Below are 21575 nucleotides of genomic sequence, written 5' to 3'. Positions count from 1 at the left end.
AGTAACTGAAAAATGTGTCTCAAACAACTTCTAAATAGTAGCAGATCAAATGCTAGGGGGTATTTTCAAACAGATGTGCTTCATTTCTTCATATGTGGTGAAAGAGAAGAGCATCAGTCATTCCATTTAATTCTGTCAGATCATAAACTCGTCTGTTTTTAACCTCAAAATGTAAACAACCTTTTCAGTGCTGTTTTCATTGGTCTTCTCTCTGCAAAGAGCTGTTTCTCCAGAAGCCAGCACTCACTCCAAGACCTTTTGCATCTGACTGTTTCTAAGAGAATTACACAGATACAAAATGTGAAGGGCAACATTTCAGTTGGTGCCGGCCTGGCTGCTTTGTGGCTAGGGGAAAAAAAGTCATGTTTAAACACTTGGGTGGTTATACTGCTTCAACTCAGCACTGCTGCAAGTATTTTATTACAGAAGTGCTTTATACCAGCAAAATACACTTCTCCCAAATAGGTGTAGCACTTCAAAATTATTAAATAAACCTCAGCTTACAGAGCAGTACTAAGGTTGGTGTTAAACCTTAGGGAAAATACAATAAGATCAATGAAAAACAGGGTATGATGATCAATGCGTTAATTTAACACCAGAAAAAAGACTACTAGATTTAAATGCAGATTATAATCAGTAGAACATGAGAAAATATTAATTTCTTTAGAAATTTGGATAGTTGTTTTCCCCAAGCCCCAACACAAAATCCCTGTCTCCTTGAAAACACAGCTGTCTACCCATGTGATTGCCATGCTGTAACCCAAACAAAATTGTCTTTACTCCCCGTTCAAAGGAACTATGGAGGGTCTGTGGCAAATGGTGACCAGAGAATCTTTTAATGTAGAATTATCACTTGATAGGCTTGGTAAGTCCACAGCTTTGAGGACTCTGTATCCAGAACTTCCAGATTCAGAAGTGAGAACCTCAAGTTCCTCCCATTCCTGCAAATCCACACCCACTTGAACTGACTTACTTTGACAAAGGCTTCATAAACATTCAGCATGGTGAGATGATCACCCTCCTCCACAGCAAACCTTCTGTGTTGCCTGGCCTGCAGAACAAGAAACATTATATTAAAGGAAGACGGATTTTTGCTGAAATCATGTCTGACATGCCCAGTTCCCTTCAGCTCTGTATTTTCTGGGGACTATTAAAGTTCTTACCCATCTAGGGCAGTTCCTCTGGACAACAGCAATATTTTACTAGCTCCCCTATACTCAGGAACACTTCTAAAACTGAAATTAGAAAAATGAACAGATAAAGAATCTCCATTCATTAAAATCAGGCTCCTGCTACCTATTAAGAATTTGCTACATCCTTCCTGTTTTGTTCATCCCAAAAGGAAGTGGTGTGTGGGAAGGTTTTGGGGGATTTTTTTGCAAACCCTTACACTGACCAGTACTGGTTTATAACCTTTCATGTTTCTGGCCCTCAGGAGAAGGTTTTTAGCACTACTGAAAGACTCCCTTAGGTTCCCCTGTTATTTGATTTCTTCTTTTACCTACAACAAATAGATACAATTCCAGACTTTGTTTTATTTTCACACTAAGTTGCAGTCTGTAATAGGCACCAGTAAAATACCTGCCAGAAGTCGAGAAATGTGGAAGCAATAAACAGAAAACGAAACACAACTGAACTTACAGCCTGAGTTTTTTGACTTGGAGGGATCACAAAGATGTTTTGAATCTGCATCATGGCAGCAATTGTCAAAATCTCCTGGGAGCAGCCAAAATTTCCTGAGGAGTAAATGGAGAAATTCAGTATAGGAAATCTTCCATTCAACTTGTCCCCATATAGAATAAAATGAAAAAGAAGCAGAAAATGTTTTTACAGTATTTAAAACAAAAATACATAAACTCCTGGATTTTTTTTTTTAGTATAAGTCTAAATGTTTTCAATGGAAAACATAGACAAAAGTGTTAGACTTATTACACTGTTACATGTGAGGTGTCCCTGAGCTGAACCAATTCTTTTCACTGCAGACCACACCAAGATGAAATATAGTGTGTCTTGAGTTTAGCAAATATCTAGTAATACATAACAGTTCCATGACTATGAAGAAACTGTTACTTTTTTCCTCCTACCTGATTCCAGAAGCATCTTTGCAAACATAGGATTCAAAGGAAACTCTGCTATTCTCATCCCAAGGGGCTCTGTTAATCGGCAGTGCATATCCAGACCTGCAGCACATTAATAAGTGTAGCTGGGACACAGGCACAATTGTACAGCAAGGCTTCTTTTAGGCTTAAAATATACTAAAGAGCAGAATTACAAGCTAAAATATAGCAAATGCACCTTAGAGTTGCTGAATGTGTATTACACGAAGCTTAAAGGCAAGCCTTGATACCCATTTACTCTCTCATGGATCACCAGAATTTTTTTCCAAAAATACTTGAATACACAAGTTTTTTAATTTTGTGCAAGTTTCACTGTTACTGTCAATAATTTAGAAAAAAAAGTCCAAGTCAATGCCATGGCCAGAGGGGAAATTAGCTGTCAGTCTTCTGATCCCCTTTTCAAATATTTAGCAACATCTTTGTTCATGGGGATGTAAAGCAGATGAGAATGAAAATGGGGATAAACATGGAACAGGCATTACTGCAGAAACAAGAAGCACTGCTGGGGGTAAGGTGTCATTTTTCTGAGTACGTCTACTCAGGTCATGGAGCAAAATAATTTATTTTTATCTAAACAAGAGATGTACAGCTGATTAAGGTTTTCTACAGTTTAGTCTGCCTCATGTATCAACAACTCAACTGTCAGTCATGTTCCAGCTGTGCCTTTTCCCTGGAGATGGCACAGAAGGGAGGCCTGACAGCTTGATCTGTGATGCCCAGTCCTCACTGAGCAACCCTGCACATCTACCATTTTAGAGGTCTAGCTTCCTACAGACAAAACCCTGCAGCATGGGTGACCATGCAAAGCACAAGGTCGCAGTCTAACTCTGAGCTTTATGCTGAGATTTCAGGGAAAGATATAAATGGAAAAGCATTTCCTGTGCAAGAGGACATAAAGTTTAAAAAATACAATACACAGGGAGCGATAATAAGAAAAAAGCTTGCTAAGAAAGGCAGCAAAGAGTAAAAATTGAAAGAGAAAAGAAAAGCTCAAGAGGCTGAGTTGCATGAGGTATGACAAGTAGGCAAAGCACAAGAGAAAGGCTACACAAGCAGGGATGAGTGAGAGCCCAAAAACAAGACTTTGGGGCACTGCAGGTTGCATAACCAACCACAGCAAAGTGACCTGAGGAAACACAGCCATGGCTCACACATTATATAAATACATTATTTGTCAGACTGTGTGGTGGTAACAAAGCCACAGCTGCACTGCAGCTCTGTTTCACAGAGAAAAGCAAAACCACAAATCAGGTCAAGGAATGAGATCTCCTGTAACTCATGTCAGCATATCTGAACCCACAGATCCCTCCAGCCAATGTTTATTATTTGATATGCTATCAACCCATGACAATGTAGTAATTCACTCACCACACCCCTACAGTGTTCAACAAAACCTACCAGGCTCTTCACATAATGTCCCAGTGTTTTCCTCAGAAACAGGTACAAAAGGCAGCTTTCGTGCAATGATGAACTAACATAAAGTTATAAACACAAAGTCACAGCAACTGCAAAAATTAATGTATGACAGCTTTCATTTGACTAGTGCCACATGAGAAGTTGAAGTTCTACCACAATTAATAGCTTAGATAGGCTGTCATATACAGAAAGACAACTGCATTCCTAAGTAGGAAAAAGACATTTGCCTATATTTATGCACCACTTTCTACAGGTGCATCAAGCCAAAATCCTTTGGCTTCTGCTGCATCCTACAAATGTCAATACAATTTTGCATGATCTATATATGGGTTGTGCACAGATGTATTTGTAGTAGTAAGCCTGAATATAGCCTGCAATGGATACTAGTTTGGAATAGGTAAAAGTTTCCTTCAAATAATCCTGGAAGCAACCACTGAATCTGCATATTACAGGAAATTAAAGATTTTAGAAGAAGATATTACAAAGATTTTAATTGAACATGCTCAGGAGAGATGATTCAAGTACAATGACACTAAAATGTTTCAAGTAACCAGTCACCAGAATGTGACAGGCTGAGGGATTAAAACACTCCTTTTTAAACTTGGGTAGAGTGGTTGTTTCTGGTAGGTGACAACTCACAAACAAATCTTCAGCAAAGACCTGAAATAAAGCTAAAAGTAAAGCCACTTTTTGCCTGCTTATTTACCTCTTAAATTATGCTTAAAACCAATAAACTCCAACTGACAACTCAGACTCTCAAAGGGGCATCAAAGGGAGAAGGCTGAGGAGAGAGACTCCTGATGTAATCAGTCTGCACCACTGTAAAAATAATCCCTCTAAAAACAGTGATGTGTTTATTCAACACAACTATCTCAGCCTTAGGAGCATCTGCCCTGCACGAGTTGGCACCACACTGGCACAACAGGGGCCTGACCCCAAACTGCCCATTTGCATGTGACTGCAAGGCCAGTGATGAAATTCATGTTCCTACTTCCATAAGAGAAATTTAATCCTCACTGCACCTGCAAATGCTTGGGCAGCTTCACCTCTGCACCTTATATAAAATCTTCCTAATAAACCACCTAAAACCTTATACTTCAGAAAAACTGGAGAGTGAATCTGTGTATCACACATATGCACACACATTTCTTCCCATCTGAAACACCAAGATCAGTACTTCTCTGCTCTGCTACAAAGCTGTGCAGACAGAGAATAAGAGCTCTTTGAAGCTACATGAGCAGAACACTTCTGCCAAAACATCACCCAGCTAATCAGTGAGTTTATTGAACTTTCCTCTCCATTTCCCTAAGGTGTTTTTGGCTGTGAATTCATCCTTGCAACACGTTCCTGAGCCACTGTGAAAGTCCTTGTTCCAAGCTTGCAGAGGTTGCCAAGAACCAAGTGCCTTAAGTGAAACCCTCCTTTGCGAGATGGAACCCAACCAGCACAGGGCAAAATCCTGGCCAAGCAGAGTTCCAGCTCATGAGAATAGAAAGAGAGCAGACTGCCACAAGTTACAACACAGCAATTGTGAGACCGCCACAAACCTCTGGAAGCTTCCAAAACTTGCACAATCTCCTTTATGCTGCCTCATGTTTACATTATGGAGCAAACATTGTCAACTTTGAATTAGCTACAAACAAGAAGCTTAAGTCAAACAGAGCTTCATTTTGATTACTTGGCCTCATGTCAAGTTTCTGTTTTGTTTAGTTTGTTGCATTCAAAAAGATTAAGTAGCTGTCAAAAAACTCAACAATATAACAGTTCTTCCTATAAACAAAATTAGGCAGCAGGCATCCCACTCACCACACAAAAAGGAATTGAAAACTGTGTATAAAAACATATTACTACAGTGTGATCTGAGTGTTAAAACTATCCAACAGCAGCATAATGAATAAAACCAGAACGAACACACTCAGAATCAAAAACTATCTCAAGTTGGAAGGGACCCACCCACAGGGCTCAAGTCCAACTCCCTGCTCCTCACAGACCACCTAAAACTAAACCATATGCCAACAGTGTTGTTCAGGCTCCACTGAATTTGAGAACAAGATGTGATTAATAACTCAGAGAACAGAACGTTTAAATATTTTAAGTAGCTAAATAGTAGAAAAGTACTTTGAATTATCCTCTCAAGATCTGTCAGACTAATCTTTTCTTTTCATTACAAGTTTGTGTGTATCTGTTGACTTGTCCATAACTGGCAAGTTCAATACTAAAATTAGAGCAGAGTCTTTGCAAGCTGCATGCATTTAAAAGCATGAAAAAACAGCAAGCTGTGCACTGCAACACAGACTGCCTTGAGAAACAGAGTTCCAGTTCATCCAGGAGAAAATGTGCTGGTTTTAGGGATAATTGGGGGGTCTTTTTAGTGGTTGTATCATGTAATCACAGCTAATAGAATCAGAACAGTTTGACTTGCTGTGGGTTTGAACTTTGCCTCAGCTGCAGGACCAACAGCACCAACACCACCAAGCACTACACTAAAGCAGGTGTAGCCCTTCAGCCACAGCCCATCTTGCATCCACAGCAGAGAACAGACCGGAATTTATTTTAAAAATTACAATTAAATTAGCTCTTAATAACTTTTGTCAGTCAACCCTTCAAAATCATAGCAAGGAAGCAATTTGAAAACTATCACACTCTCTGTGTGGTTTCATGCACAACCTCCATGGACTGAGCTCTCCCAAATTCAGGCATCACATTTGACTCACAGTGCTCAGGCAGAGTTCCAGCACCCACACAGCAAGATCAGATAATGACTGCAACGTGTTAACAGGAAATTTACAATAGACACGCTATGCTTTTTAAAGTCCCACTAAGGAACAAAGTAGCAATTCTATCAGCCTTGATAAATTCTAGGTTGTTACAGTCTGATCCTGAAAAAGATACCAAATCTTGGCTTTCAACATTTTTTGTTTATACCTGCAAGTGTTACATGTTTCCATTGGTGGCACAGTAACATGAAATAAAAGATGACCACACCAAGTCTTAGGTATGTAACAACTAACAGGATGCAGGTAAATTTAGTGTCTAACTCCTCTACTGGTCTAATTAGTGTCCAAACTCCCATCTTTATCTTCATACCACTCCGTAAGGACTGAAGGAACACAAAGAGGATCTGCCAGGGAACAAACACCCTCATCAGCTCAGAGCCCTGTTCCGAGCAAGGACAAATAGCTGGTTTCCTCCCATGAAAATGCAAGGAAATACAGAGAAAATAGCTATAAAATACTCAGTTACCCAATCTAAATAGTTAAATTCTAGTTTATACTCTACTGCTGCAATTTGCTTGCTTACCTGTCTGAAATAACCAAAAGAAAGTAAATCCAGAAGAGACTGAGGTATACTCTAAAAACCCACCAACAAAAAGTTTCCACCAGTCACAGCTGTGCTTCTTTCTTTCTCAAAGCACAGTTCTCAAATGCAACTTTGATTAATATCCATCCAATCACCAAATACAAATTACAATTTTTTTTTCCACAACTCCTGTAATACAGCTACAAATAAAGTAAAGCATTACAATCTCACCTCCTAAAGCGTACAGCAGTTCTAAAGCTTGCACCATTGACTGTGCAGGGGGGGGCTGTGAAGAGAAAATGTGCATTGATTGAAGTTATCAGCACAGAACATGAGTTCATAGATCTTCCTCTTTTGCAAAATCCTTAACTACCTACTCTCTGCTGCAAAATGAAGGAAGAGCTCTCATACTCTTCCTTGTTCGTAAATTCAGTGCAAAGGGACCGCAGTTACAGTTCTACAAAACCTCACAGTTTGTCTTTTTAAGACTTTCTTGACTTCTCAACAATTTTAACACCAAACTCTGAATATAAATGGTCGTTTCTAAGTTGTCACACACATTATTTGCACTATTGGTTCCCAGGAACATGCTTTGCTGCCTAACAGGGGACAGAGCTTTCCAAATCAGCAGGGCAATGGTGAATGGTTCTGTGGACTATCACCAAGTCATCTCCTGATCTCTCTTCACCCCAAGGAAAGGTGACAGTGTTTAGAGCCTGGGACTCACCGAAAGGAAGGGGAACCTGAGCACGTTGTCGATCCCCAAAGCCTTGAGCTGCAGGATGACAGGGGCCAGGTTACTGCGCTGCATCTCCGGGACCGTGGACTTGGGCAGCTTCTCAAAGTCCTCCTCTGGGGTGGGAGAAAAAAACAACTGGGGACTGAGCTTCAAGTCCCATTCTGTGCAGTCACCATGACACAATCATACCCATTTCAAGTTTAAATTATCACATATGGATACTTAACAGGTGTTAAAAGATGATCTCCAACCCAAAGATGATCTTTCTCCAATTACTGTATTTCACGTTACTTTCATTTAAATAGAAATTCAATGGTTTTGGCTACAGTGCTGATTCTGTAGTTGATCCACCCACATTTCAATTTGAATTGAATGTTATAAATTCTTCACAGAAATCTGGAAATGTTTTCTTTCTCTTCTGTTAAATGCTTTTGTCAGAAAATAAAAGGCAGGATGGAATACTACAAAAAAGGCTTTTTTTTTTCTTAAAGAGACATGGAAAAGTTCCAAACCAGCACACTTTCAGTACAAGAACACTATTTTTGTAACTGCTTGAACAAACAGAGTATAAAATATATATTTTAAATAAAGATTAAGGATGGAAAACCAATTTATTTAACAATGCCTTTTTAAAATCACATTCACTATGAAGTCCAAGTCTGGAAAAATACTCCATATAAGGATAAAACTTCTGTAAGCTTCCACTAACCAACTTTTCTGCAGTAAAGAAAAAGGCACATTCTACTTTATTTTCACCCAAACTATTTTTCTACAAAACCCTTTTCTATCTCAAATGTTCCCTAGGACAAAGACAGTGCATGTTTCTCTGCTGTTGTTCACTCAGTGCACTTTCTCCTTTTCTATTTTATTGTTTCTTCCTTTAAAACACTTCTTAAAGCACTCCCTAGACCAGTCCTTGAGCACACAAAAATATCTTCAGTGTAGCCATGGTTTCTCCAGTAAAACACTGACAAAGCTATGTAAGCTTGGGATATTGTGTAGCACACATTGTCTCCTGATTCTTACTGGATACATATAAATTCAGAGCATAAATCATGGCTTGGTTTAACGTGGCAACTGCTGGCAAGCACATATACATTTCAAAGGAAAATGCTTCATTTCTCAACGTCTCAGAGCTCCAGTAAAACTGGAGGGGACCTGAAGCCCATCAGCAATGCTCAGCAGTGTTCAGCTGCAAAGCCTTTTCTCATTAAGCAGCTGAGAACGGACACTTTGATTGCAGCTTTCTGGACAGTGCAAGGTGGCCAACAGATTTATTTATAACAGTAATTTTTGTACACTGCCAGGGTCATTGATTCCAGGGAAGAATTTGGGGTTGGCAGCTATTCCTAGGAAGAAAAGAGAGACAAAGAAGTTTTCTCTGAGTCATCTAAAGGATTTCCAGAGCTCTTTTGTTAAATGCAAGGTCTAATGCAGACTTCAGTCAGAGAAGAGAGCACCACTGGTAAGTATTATAAATTGAAACAACTGCTCAGAAACCAAAATCACTAAAGAACAAACTTCTTAATAAACTCACCACTTTAAGAACTGCATTAACAACACAGGTTTGCAATTGCTGACTCTGCTCCATTTGTGCTTCTGATTCATAGAAAGATTCCATTTCTAACACTGAGCACATAAGAACGAGGTATTTCTAAACAAGCCAGAGGAATAACACAGGGAAATGCTGTTCTCTCGATGAATGAACAAACAGTTTTTCCTTAATCTCACACCACAATTAAAACCATAGTGCACAGAACTGGAGCTCACAGCAGGAAGCTCCCCCTGAAGCTCCTGACCTGTGTAGAGCCTGTAGCACTTCCCGGAGCGGTTGCGGCCGGCACGCCCTGCCCGCTGGTTGGCCGAGGCTTTGGACACGGGCACCACCACCAGGCACTCGATGGCCGTTCTGGGGTTGTAGGCCCGCAGCTTCACAAAGCCACAGTCGATCACAAAGGCGATGCCATGGACTGTGATGGAGGTCTCAGCGATGTTGGTGGCCACGATCACCTGCAGGCACAGGCACAGAGAGGATCCTGTGAGCTCCCTGCTCTCAGTGACCCCATCAGGCCTTTGCACTAGCACCCAGATATCAGCCATGTGAGACATCTCAGCCGTGACGGGCCCAGGACACACTCTGGAGCACAAAAGGATACGGTACAAGCAGCAGAAAGAGCTGTCAGCTTGAAATAAGCCCAGTTTGCATAGCAGTTTTCACAGCTTCACAATCACTTTCTTATTCAAATTTATTCTCTCTTCATAGAAGAAGAGCTTGGCAGTGTTTGCAGAGAAAATCACTGGCAGTGTTTGCAGAGAAAAGGATTAACTGACTGTAAATCAAGTGTTCTTATGTAGCAAACTAAAGATATTTTCCTTCTGCTTCTCAGTTACTATTCTTTGTACACTGAGATGAGGTGGGGGATAGGAGGGGAACAGAGTTGATTAGGAGTTCCACATTCAGCATTCCTGCAGAGATTCACTTATATGTGTATGTCCTAAAATATTAAAAAATAATTGTTCCCAGACAACAGTGGGAAATCCTTATTTCACCTGAAATTAAAAAGTAAATTTTGAAAGTTAATTGATTCATGTCATATCCTGGAGAGAAAAGGAAGTATTTATATGAAATGTTCTTCAATGCCAGATGAACAATTTCACTTGCCAAACTCCAGTAGGTACAAGAATTATAACAAGTTACTGGTGTAGTTTTGTCAGCTTATTTCAGCCCAAACACAGGCACTGCATAAGCAGAAAGCACTAATCATATCCAATGATACACTTCTCTGACACTAAATGTCCAAACAAGACTTGCAGAAGTCAAAACAGAGCTTTTTTTTTTGCACTGAAGTCAAGTAAGTTTGAACTTGTTTTTTAGATAAAAATACAGTATTTACCCACTTTGTCACTAATTTTTCCACTACTGGTGGAAAACAGCCATGGACATTTAGACCACAAAAAGAAAGAAAAAGATAAAAGCAGAGGAGTTCAGAGTGTAAGAAGCTGCAGCTGAATGAAGACAAATGCAAGCTTGTATGGAGACACTTAAAAATTGCAGAGTTGATGTGAAGACAGAAGAGCTGGAACTGACATGTCTCGGAGTGATCAAAGATGAAAAGGGAAGCCAGGGAACATGTTCTTGGTTCCCAGTTTGAAAGCTGACAGGCAGTGATGGGAGATACAGAAAGCCTCCCTCAAATCAGCATTTGCCATAGTCCCATGATGTGAAGCTGATAAACGCAGCCTGAGTGCAGCAGACGCCCTTCTGGGTGGTAGAAATTGAGACACACACAAGAGCCTCACCTTCCTGACAGTGTGAGGGACTCTCTCAAACACTTTCAGCTGCTCAGGAGAAGGCAGCCCGGCGTACATGGGGAGAACACGGAGGTGCTTCTTCATCCCAGTGCGAGCGAGGGCCCGAGCCTGTTCTATGAGCATGGAAACAACAGTCTCCACTTCCTCCTGGAGCCAGAGCAGCACAGGGCACAGAATGAGAGAGGTTTCACTTTAACAGCACATTCCTGTCACCTAGACACAACAACTGCACCAAAATAATACCACTGTAATTGTCCAAACTCCAGGACTTTGACTAGCTCACTCCATGTTGTAATAGTCTTAGATAAATTCCTATTAATAATAAATAAAGCTTGACATGCCTATTTATGTTCACTGTTATTTGAGTCAACGTCACACCACAAACACACGAGCAAAATCACAGGGGAAGGACTGAACCAACCTCAGGAGGAAGCAGGTTAATTTTCCTGTCTGTCTCAACTGGTGAGAGCAAAAGGGGAGGTCAAAATATTTTGACAGTGTAGAATGCTGCGGGCCTGGATCAGGAATGGCACAGGAACAGCATTAACACCTCTTGCTAAACTTCACGTTTAACCTCAGCTGTGGCACCTCACTCTTACAGACAGAAAACAAAATGTTCAAACAATGCCTCATAAAATACCAAATTCATTATTCCAAAGTTAAATCAATAACAGGGATGAGGAATTGCTTTTGAAAATATGCAAGATGTTATTGAAGCTCTTCAAGGTGGCTCCTCACTGGAGAAATGATGAGTTACCTCCCATTTGCTCTTCCCCACTGCAAAGTGAGCTGACAAGCATAAATAGAGCAGAAGAGACCAGTACATTTTGATCTCATGGCAATTTGTTTTTCTGTCAAACACTTCGGATGTTAAGCCTAACTAATGTGAATCCATTTGCCTTAAGTATTAATGATGACTCACTGTCATTTTAACAGCTGGGTATGTGTGACTTGCACCAACAAACCACACAATATTCTACTCACTACCACGGCTGAGAAAATACAGTATTAAATGACAAAAACTATCATCCCTCTCTAGCTTCAATAAATTCAGGCCATATATTGTCTTCACATCTTTGGGACTGGCCTAGTTTTGCTCCCATCAGTACAAAAATGTTTGTCATCTTCACTGAGAATAAAGTAAGTACAACTAAGGAAAGCCTCAGGAGACAGAGGCAGCTTTGCAAAGCTCACAATACAGCACTGTAAAGCAAAAAAAAAAAACTGCTTATGTCTATACCTGGCCAGTTAAAAATGCCAGTATATCACCATCATTCTCCATCTGGTGAATTTTCATTGTAGTTTCCACAGTTGACTTTACATAGTCAGGAACAGGGCTATGGGGAGAGAAAACAGCAGAGACGTGAGCAGAAAAACAGGTACAGACTCCTCCCCTGTAGAAGGGACAAACCAGAGCTCTAACCTAGACAAAACGATAGCACAGTTGCACATTTTCACTACTGCTAAGAGCAGACAAGAACACACCTCTGCAAGTAAAAGATGTCCACTGGAAACGTCCTCCCCTCCACAGTAAGGATCACACTGGTGTCTTTGCTGGGGTCACCGGTATCGTTCTGATTAAAGAAATCCCTGAATTTCTACATTAAAATAAAAACAAACACTTTCAGTTTGACAGTTCAAGGAATGGAGGGAAAAACCTAAAGACACGAAGAAGTTAAATTACTACTACTTGGATGTTTACTTCATCTATTTGACAATGTCAATTCAAAAATGTGAAAGTTTCATTTTGTTGCCTTCCATTCTGTTTGGGGTTCAGGCATTTAGCACAAAAAGTCTTGCATGTTTATTACTTTGAGAGGTAAAAATTGAAAAGGGACATTAATTATATCAGCTGATACAAAAAAGAAAGATAAAGAAAAAGAAGATAAAGAATCTTTTAACTGGATTTATCGCATTAGCAAAGTCACAGCTAAGAACTTAGAAATGATTGGTGCAAAAAGATTTGTATAGGGTCTGCATATTCTCATCCATTTTTGGATGAGCAAGTAAATTTTCCAGCTCTTACTGAACACCAAGATCTCACTTAATAAAAGCAGAGTTAGGCATGATTTATGTGAGGTTTTGATTTATGAATTGTGAGACACCTTCATAAATTCAGATTTATTGTCATGAAGTATTTCCAATAAATAACAGCAAGAGGATGAACTTAAGAACCCAAATAACTCATTTCAACTTTTACAGGCATTGTAGAGATAACCATCAACTCTCTGTATTAAAAAAATGTTTATAGAGTCACACCAATCATTTTGCTCCTATTAACTCATTTTATATTCACTGTCAACTATTTGAAATGTGATTTCTGGCAGTTAAAATTTTGCACTGTGACATACAGAATATATAGAAGTGCAAATACTACCAAAGCACAGCACACTACCAACACTCATGGCATATGATACTTGTCACTAAAGGAAATTCTCAGTGTGCCCACATCTTCAGTACCACATGAAAGCTTTCACCACCGCATCTTATTATGGACAGACGAGTTAGGAAAAGTGGAGATGAGGAATGAATATGATGCAGGAGATGGAGCAGCTGCCATATGAAGAGAGACTGAAAAGGCTGTTCTTGGGGAGCACAAAGTTGAGAACTGAGAACACACAGCTGAAGTTTACAGAATCAAAGGTGACAAAGCAAATGTAAAACTGGTTTTGGGAGTGCTTTTCTTAAACACAAATCCCCAGTACAAGAACTAGGAGATCCTTGATGAAACTAATAGGTTTGAAAGAACTTAGACCAACTACTTCATTATATAACAGGTGGCAAACATCTGAAAATTACTCTCACATGGTGTCCTGGAGACTTGCAGCTTCATTGAGCAAATTCAAAGACAAATTAACAAACAGCAGGCCCATAAACACACAGTAGAGGGAAACAGCAGGAAGGTGCTGACTAATATCTCTGTTACAACTACTGCAGATGCTGAGGCAGCCCAAAGAGAACAGACCCACAGCAGGTGCACAGGCTTGCGTGCTCTCCCTAAACAGCATCTCCTGTTGCTGCTGCTACAAGCAGAACACAGGGCTGGGTGAAACACTGCTCAGCTCTAAGAGAGATCTTCTTCTGTTCAAAATCAAATTAATGATGTTTTTACTAAGTTTACATAAGTGTTCACAGGCCACGAGTCAATCAGGGATCTAGTACGATCTCACCGAAATCAAATCTATTCATTTATCACTTATTTTTACTTGTGTGTAATTGCCTCAAATTACTTCTATCAGCAACACTGAGCTAAATCAATGCCTCTTAATAAATTAAGCCAAGAGAACATATTTAATAAAAAATACAGATAAGGAGAAAAAAGACATCAATACATAAAAAAGAGATTCATTTTTAAATTCACATACAAAACAGTTTGCTAATACAACATGAAAACCAGAGCAATTGATCTAGAGCAGATTTTTTTCCCTGCAACCACTCAAGCAGCAGCAATGCTTCCCAAGCAGCACAGAGGATAAGCTGTACACAAATAGCAGTGGAGCTGCCACCTAATGTCACTTCATCTCAACCCAAATCTCTGAGCTGTACCTCTGCATCCAAGGTAGCTGAAGCCACTATCAGGCGAAGATCCCCACGCTTCTTCTGAACCTGGGAGAGAAACCAACAACACCCAGAGTAAAAGCTGTTTTCTGAAATACAAGACTAGAACCAAGAATTAGAGAATCCAGATTACCAGAAACTTCTCTATAAAACTACTTTAAACTGCAAGACAGATGATGAATGAAGCAGCTGATGCCATGAAGATTTTTTGCCTTTTCTTTTATACCCCTGTTATACCTTTTTACAACTTCTGTATTCTTGGTGCTTTTGCCTACATTCTTGGACTTGTTTGTCAAGCTGGGAGACTAAACATTTTAGAAGCTTCGTAGCTGGGGATCAGTGTGTCCCAGACCCCAAGGTCCTCTCCAGAACACGTTCTGTAAACCAAGATAGAACCATCCAGGGGAAGGCTCCTTGGGAAGGGGGGCTCATTCAAGCCTCTCACTGGGGAATCTTTGATAGATGTGCTAATTAGTAACACCTATAATGTTATATCAGATCTTTTGAGGGTGGGCATTGCAGCGTGCATTTGACCTGGATGTGGTGCACCAAAGGATCCTTAAAATAAATATCAAAGTAAAATCCCTTTTCCCCTTCTAACCGTGTTTGACTCTTGATTTTAAGATCAGGAAAAGGCATCACAGCCATATCATCCCATAAGTTTCAGAACCTGATGACTGTTTGGAGTTTTATGTATTTATTTTAAGGGCATTCAGTCTGTTATTTTAACTTACTCTTAATTTCTGGTGGGAGTCAGAGCTTTAGTAGGTTGAAAGTCAGCAACAAGCCCCTATCAGATCACTTCACATGATCAGCGGCAGCAGAATCAACACTGTATTTTTGGTACTATCAGCTAAGGAGAGATTTCAGCATCAGGGGGAAGAAATAGAGGATCCTGAATGTCAGACAACCAAAGAAAATACCTGGGTATGTACAATAGGCTGCAGGATAAATGAGGAAGCAGCAATCACACTCCCTCAATTACCAGCCATCAGGATCAGAGGTTTAATGAAAAGGATGGAAATTAAAGCAGTTACAGAGAGCTATAATAAAATTACCAAATTAAAATTACAGAGAACCGTGAATTAAAAAAGAATTACCTTTTTTAGTAAGCCAATGGCAATGTCTGTATAAAGAGTCCTTTCATGAGCTTCATCCAGCATGAGGACACTGTGAAAAAAGCAGAAAGATGAGGTTTCAGAAATTACTTGACTGACATTAGAATCAGTGTCTCCCTGTCTTCTAGAAACACCATTATTTGAAGTCTGCTGCTGGACTTTTACTGTTCACAGCCACTTACAAAACTGTGGAAGTTAAAAAAAACTTGCAGCAATGGAGCAGGGAGAAAAATGTACCTGTCGTCACATGGGACATACACACTGTTCTCTATTCAGGTTAATTTTTGGAAAGGGGTAGAAGAAAACAAGTTTATGTTTACTGTACTGCATAGGTCTTCTGGATATCAGAAAAGCCTGTTTGTTGTTGATTTTTTTTTTATTAATATAAAGAAGAAAAAATAATTTAAAATTGGGAAATGAAACAATTCGGACTCCATAAGGCCCCCACTTAGCTTTTGTCCCAAAACTATAGAATCAAATCCTATTGGTTTTGGTGTTGCAATGATCAACTAGCAGTCTTTACAACATAAAGAAGTCAAACTTCTACAGTAATTTTCGCTTTTTTGGTATTTAATTTATAATAACCACTAATAATTTACAAAAACCGCTATTGTAACAGGAAAAAAATGCAGGTTTTTACCAAATTGCACTTCAGCAAGCACTCATTCCATGTTTTCTTACCTGTATCTTGTTAATAAAGGATCAGCCATCATTTCCCTCACCAGCATACCATCAGTTAGAAACTAAAAGTGAATGGAAAAAAAAAATGTAGAAAAATCCTTAAAAGATAGTCTCAGCTAACTGTGATTTTTAAAGATGATTTTCTAGGCTTTTGCCTGAATGTTTCCTTGCCTTTAATTTTCTAATGATCTATCAAATTAGACTGTGACTGCAACTGTGGTCTTGAACTAAGCAAGAATTGATGGTAAAACCCTCCAAATGTCCAACTCTAAATGAATAACCATCATGCATAAAAGAAAAAAATTAAGTTCAGCTCTATTTAATGAACAAACATCTCCATTTCTTTCACTGTAAAAGGAACACCAGCCTCTGGAAAAAAAAAAAAATCATAAAGCAAATTGTCTCATTCATCATCACTGCTATTCCAGCACAACTAAAGCACATCATCTTCTAGAGGAACAAAAGCAACACTAACATTGCTCACAGCCCTGAAGAACAGCTGCAAAGCTGCTATTTAATCTACCAAATTGTCTCTTAGCCTACTCATTTGGGTTTTATCTGTGCTTTTAATCAAAATCTATTTTCAGGGTAGGGAGGATACTTTTAACTGTGATTCACTGCAGCCTTTCCCAATGACTTTGAGTGACACACAGGTCACACCAGTGCCGTACCAACAGCTGGCCATACCTTGGAATTGTCCTTTAGACTTAAAATGGTGCTTGTCAGACTATCAGAACAGAACAGGTACTCGTTTTATTAAGGTTTGGATCACCACAGTCATTTCAAGCACAATTTTGGGGTGCCCACCTGGGAAACTGAAACGTTATCTACTCTCTTGACTGGGCATCACATGGTTCTCAATAATTTTGCAAAAGTACTTGAAGAGTTTCAACTAATTCCTTCAGAGTAACCACACAGTGTTCATGTTTCACCTTAATTCTTGTAGCCTGTGGGTCTGTGCAGTCATCAAACCGAATACAATATCCAACCTCATGTCCCAGCACTGCACCTCTTTCATCAGCAACTCGGCCTGCAACCTGGGAAGAGAGATCCTCAGAAGCAAGAAACAGCTCAGCACACTTCAGCCTTGTGTCATTACAAACTACAAAGACATCTAAAGACACAATAAAACTCCACAATACATAAATTAGTCCCACTAGAATTACAACAAGAAGCTACTGTCAGTCATTTGAGTGACATTCTAAGCCATACCTACAGGCAGTGAACTCATGATTTCAGCTGGAATCTTATCACCCCATCACCTTCAGCCCAAGAATCCAGGGTAATTGTCAGTAATGCAAGCAGAAGTTCAGGAATTTCTGAATATATCTTTGCAACTAGCTATCTTTATTTCTAACAACCCCCATGTTCTAGATGGGAGAGCAGATAAGTCATCTATTAAAATAAAATATCATTTCCAGTTCAAGACAAAGCAATAAATCACCAGCTATATTTCTCATCTACTGTAACAGCCACAGTCCAGGCAGTCTGCAACAACAGTCTCGAGCAAAAACCCTGCTGTGTCTATGTACTAAGCCTGAATGGAATAATCTATTTTAGGCTTGAAAATGACGCATTAAGACATGAAAGGGAAGAGAGAAGTGAGTTTGCTGTGAGAAATCATTGCAGCACTCCCAACATCTCCTGTAGAACTTGTGCTCTGTCAGCTGGATGCCCTATGAAGGAGAAAAGGGAGGACACTGCAGGCAGACTGCCCAAAGCACAAGATGCAGAGCACTGCTAGAGACTGTTCCCTTAACCAGGCTGGATCTGGTCAAAGAATACTGGATTCTACAGTATTTACCAGAGGTAGATGCTGGTGTGTTGTAGATACCATTTACTGCATTACAGAGAACAGGCAAAATGCGGGTTATAAAACAGCACCTCAGTTCTCTGTATAAAAAGAATGCTGCAGCAGAAACTTCACCTAAGTCAGGGGCTGGCAGCAGTTGTGAAGACAAGGAGCACTGGATGCTTTCTGTGCACACTGTTACCAGAGAGGAGAAGTCGTTGCCCTCAGCATCTCCTCTTTTCCCCCTCATAGCACATCCAGCGGACATTACGTTCTCCAAGACATAATATGTATATGCAAAAATTTCTCACAATAAAGCTGTTCTTCTTCTGCCTGACATTTTTACAAGGGGAAACCAAAAAAACCACACCCCATAATAACAACAAAAAACAAACACAGAAAAAAGATTAAAAACCTAGTTATGAATTGCTAGAAAGAGGTACACAACCTCTTGTTTCTTCCACTGGCTGCATAACTGTATGCAGATTTACATCACTGTTTCACCTTGTGAAAGAAGTTGAGGGTCACACAAGCACAGTTCTAGTTCTGAGTCAAACACAGCTCAGCCCTAACTTCCGTACACAGTTCTGCTGACATCAGTCAATTTTACTTCAAAGCTTCTACATCTGCAATTCTGGAGCTGAAAAATGTTTGGCCAGACCCACTAATGAGGTTGAATTCAGTGTGTAACACCAGCAACTCTTACAGAAAGATAAGCAGAAACATCTATTCATTCAGGAGCTCGTGCAGATTCCTGCTATTGAGCAAAACCCGCTGATAAACTGGAGGTTATAATGACAACAGGCTGGGAAGATTTGGACACTCACTGAAACAGCAGCGACCCGACGAGGCTGTGTCACCCCAACAACTCTTCCTTCAGCTGTCCAGCCAGCTTCTGCCAGGTACTGCAAACAAGAATGGGGATAAGAGAGGCCCTGGTCATGCTGTGGTTATACCAAAGTGTTAGGCACTCAAACTTTGTGTTTTGACCTGGTTCTGTTCAATATTCCATGTAAAATCCCCTGAGGGAACACCTGATTTTACCAACCTAAACAGACACTTACTTGTGGAATCTGCGTTGATTTTCCACATCCTGTTTCCCCAATAATCACCAGAGTCTGGTAATTCTCCACTAGGTAAAGTATGTGATTTCTTAGCTGAAAGAGAAAATGACATTTAAACATAAACAGCAGATTGTACAAAAAAAAGAAAACAATTAAAATGACAATATTTACATATCTGGCAGACACAGTAACTTCTTATTACATGGAGTTCACTGCCAAAAGCTGTGTCCTTTAAAATCTCTAAATGACATGTACAACATATAGTAAATAATATACATCAACAAAGCCCTTAAAACTGTGACTTACAGTTGTCAAACAGGACAATAAATTCCAATAAATAGAGAGCAAAGTCATAAATTTATTACTTTATGTTGCAAAGTGATTTTATACTGCCCTTTAAAAAAAAAAAAAGACAGACAAGCCAGACATCATACAATGCATTTAATATATCAAAAAGAACTTCTGTACCTTAAAAACAGGCAGCTTTTGCCTTTGCTGTTCAATGGAGAGGGAAGCATAAGGGTTATAGATGACGGTCACAGCACTGCTCTCAGCAGGACTCTGCCTCTCCTCCGAGACACTGACACCAGGACCTTCTGAGCCTACATGACAGAAGTGAATTTTAACTGGAACAATACACTACTGCCTGCTGTATCACAATACAGCCAAAATAAATACGTTTCATACAAATAGGAATCATGGGTGGCAGCATACTAAAAAAAAAAAACAAAACCCAAACAAGTTTTCTGTGAAAGCAATCAAAATACTAACGATAAACAAGGGATACACCCCTCTCTTCAGCTCTGAAGTTACCTCAGGAACTGAAATTTGATTTATTCCTGCTGCAAATCATCACACTACTACTGACACCTGAAAATGAGCAATCGAGGGATCTAGAAACAAAAACTGATCTCAAGAACAGAACATGTCATCTCCAGCTACAGACTCAATTGGGAAAGTCTGAGAGCAAAGAGGAGGATTCCCCATTTTGTAGGATTTGCTTGCTTTCATTTCTCCCACTGTTAGTCCCTATTCAGAACTGCCAAGCAGTTTTACCACAAATTAACTATCACTGTGATTGTTCCCAAGGTCCTTCTCCATTGAGCTGCTCTCCCTGCTGCTCACCAGGATTATTTCCACCCAAGCCCAGGATTTTGCTCCTCCCTCAGAACTCCTTGGGATTCCCCTGCACACTTCACAGCCCGTTGAGACTCCCCAAAGGGCAGCACACCCACCCCACAAACCACCCACTCCATCCCCTCCCCTGCCACCCCATAGCGGGCACCACCCAGCTGGAGCCACAAACACCCCCTGCTCTTTGGCAGCGAGAGGACAGCGATTTCCCCACTGCCCTCATTGAATCATCAAGGTTGGAAAAAACCTTCAAGCTCATCCAGTCCAACCACCAACCCTGCACCAGCACTGTAAGCCCTAAACCACATCATCCAGCACCATTCAGACGCCTCTTGAAAACCCTCAGGGATGGTGACTCCACCACCTTCCCGGGCAAATTATTCTAACGTCTGACCACCCGAGCAGCGGTAAAAAAAATTATAATAGCTAATCTGAGTCTCCCGTGTCGCAGTTTAAGGCCATTTCCTCTGGTTCTCTCACGGCAGACACCGTAGAAGAGACCGGCTCCCACCTCACTACAGCCTCCTGTCAGGAAGTTGGAGGGAGCGATGAGGTCACCCCTAAGCCTCCTCTTCTGAAGACTAAGCAAACCCAGCTCCCTCCGCCGCTCCTCGTAAAACATTTCCAAGCCTCCTTTCCGAGCCTTCTCGCCCTTCACTGTAAACACTCCAGAGACCCCCAAGAACCGAGGGGGGCAGCGCTGCCGGCTTTCGCCGCATCTCTCACCACAGCCAGGCAGGTCGAAGCTCTGTCCCCCACACCGCCCCCCCACCACGGCCAGCCGAGGCTCCCTCCCCCGTATCCCTCACCGCGGCCAGCCCGGGTCGGGGCTCCATTCCCCGCACCCCCTACATCCCTCACCCGGCTTCCAAAACTTCACCGGCCTCACGGGCGCCGCCATCTTGGGGTGAGAGGGCAGCCGGAAGCGGAGCGCGGGGCCCACGTGACGCCCCCCGCGTTGCCGTGGAGACCGCGCCCCCTCCCGGCCCGGCCCCGCCCGCCCCCGCCCGGCCCGGCCCGCCCCCTCCCGGCCCCGCCCGCCCCCGCCCGGCCCCGCCCGGCCCCGCCCGCCCCCGCCCGGCCCCGCCCGGCCCCTCCCGGCCCCGCCCGCCCCCTCCCGGCCCCGCCCGGCCCCGCCCGGCCCCGCCCGGCCCCGCCCGCCCCCTCCCGGCCCCGCCCGCCCCCTCCCGGCCCCGCCCGGCCCCGCCCGGCCCCGCCCGGCCCCGCCCGGCCCCTCCCGGCCCCGCCCGGCCCCGCCCGGCCCCGCCCGCCCCCTCCCGGCCCCGCCCGCCCCCTCCCGGCCCCGCCCGGCCCCGCCCGGCCCCGCCCGGCCCCGCCCGGCCC

At 41.7% G+C, this 21575-nt stretch overlaps 1 protein-coding gene across 2 annotated transcripts in view; it reads right to left on the bottom strand.

The window, feature by feature from the left end:
- The window catches only part of DHX35 (DEAH-box helicase 35), a 28806-nt gene extending 7615 nt beyond the window's left edge, over nt 1-21191 (bottom strand). For both annotated transcript variants that reach the window (XM_048321949.1, XM_048321950.1), the window contains exons 1-17: nt 21093-21191; nt 19566-19699; nt 19098-19190; nt 18861-18938; nt 17174-17278; nt 16242-16303; nt 15543-15612; nt 14431-14490; nt 12370-12482; nt 12125-12221; nt 10873-11031; nt 9372-9582; nt 7561-7685; nt 7065-7119; nt 2085-2180; nt 1642-1736; nt 974-1051 (exon numbers count right to left, since the gene is read on the bottom strand). In XM_048321949.1, coding sequence (XP_048177906.1) covers nt 974-1051; nt 1642-1736; nt 2085-2180; nt 7065-7119; nt 7561-7685; nt 9372-9582; nt 10873-11031; nt 12125-12221; nt 12370-12482; nt 14431-14490; nt 15543-15612; nt 16242-16303; nt 17174-17278; nt 18861-18938; nt 19098-19190; nt 19566-19699; nt 21093-21132 — 1671 coding nt within the window. In that variant the 5' untranslated portion in view covers nt 21133-21191. The remainder of the gene's footprint in view (nt 1-973; nt 1052-1641; nt 1737-2084; nt 2181-7064; nt 7120-7560; nt 7686-9371; nt 9583-10872; nt 11032-12124; nt 12222-12369; nt 12483-14430; nt 14491-15542; nt 15613-16241; nt 16304-17173; nt 17279-18860; nt 18939-19097; nt 19191-19565; nt 19700-21092) is intronic.
- Between the last annotated feature and the right edge of the window lie 384 nt (nt 21192-21575).

This window comes from Corvus hawaiiensis, chromosome 17 (assembly GCF_020740725.1).
Source record: "Corvus hawaiiensis isolate bCorHaw1 chromosome 17, bCorHaw1.pri.cur, whole genome shotgun sequence".
In the NCBI taxonomy this organism is placed as follows: domain Eukaryota; kingdom Metazoa; phylum Chordata; class Aves; order Passeriformes; family Corvidae; genus Corvus; species Corvus hawaiiensis.
Note: the sequence above shows the minus strand (reverse complement) of the source record. Positions and strands in the feature narration are given on the sequence as shown.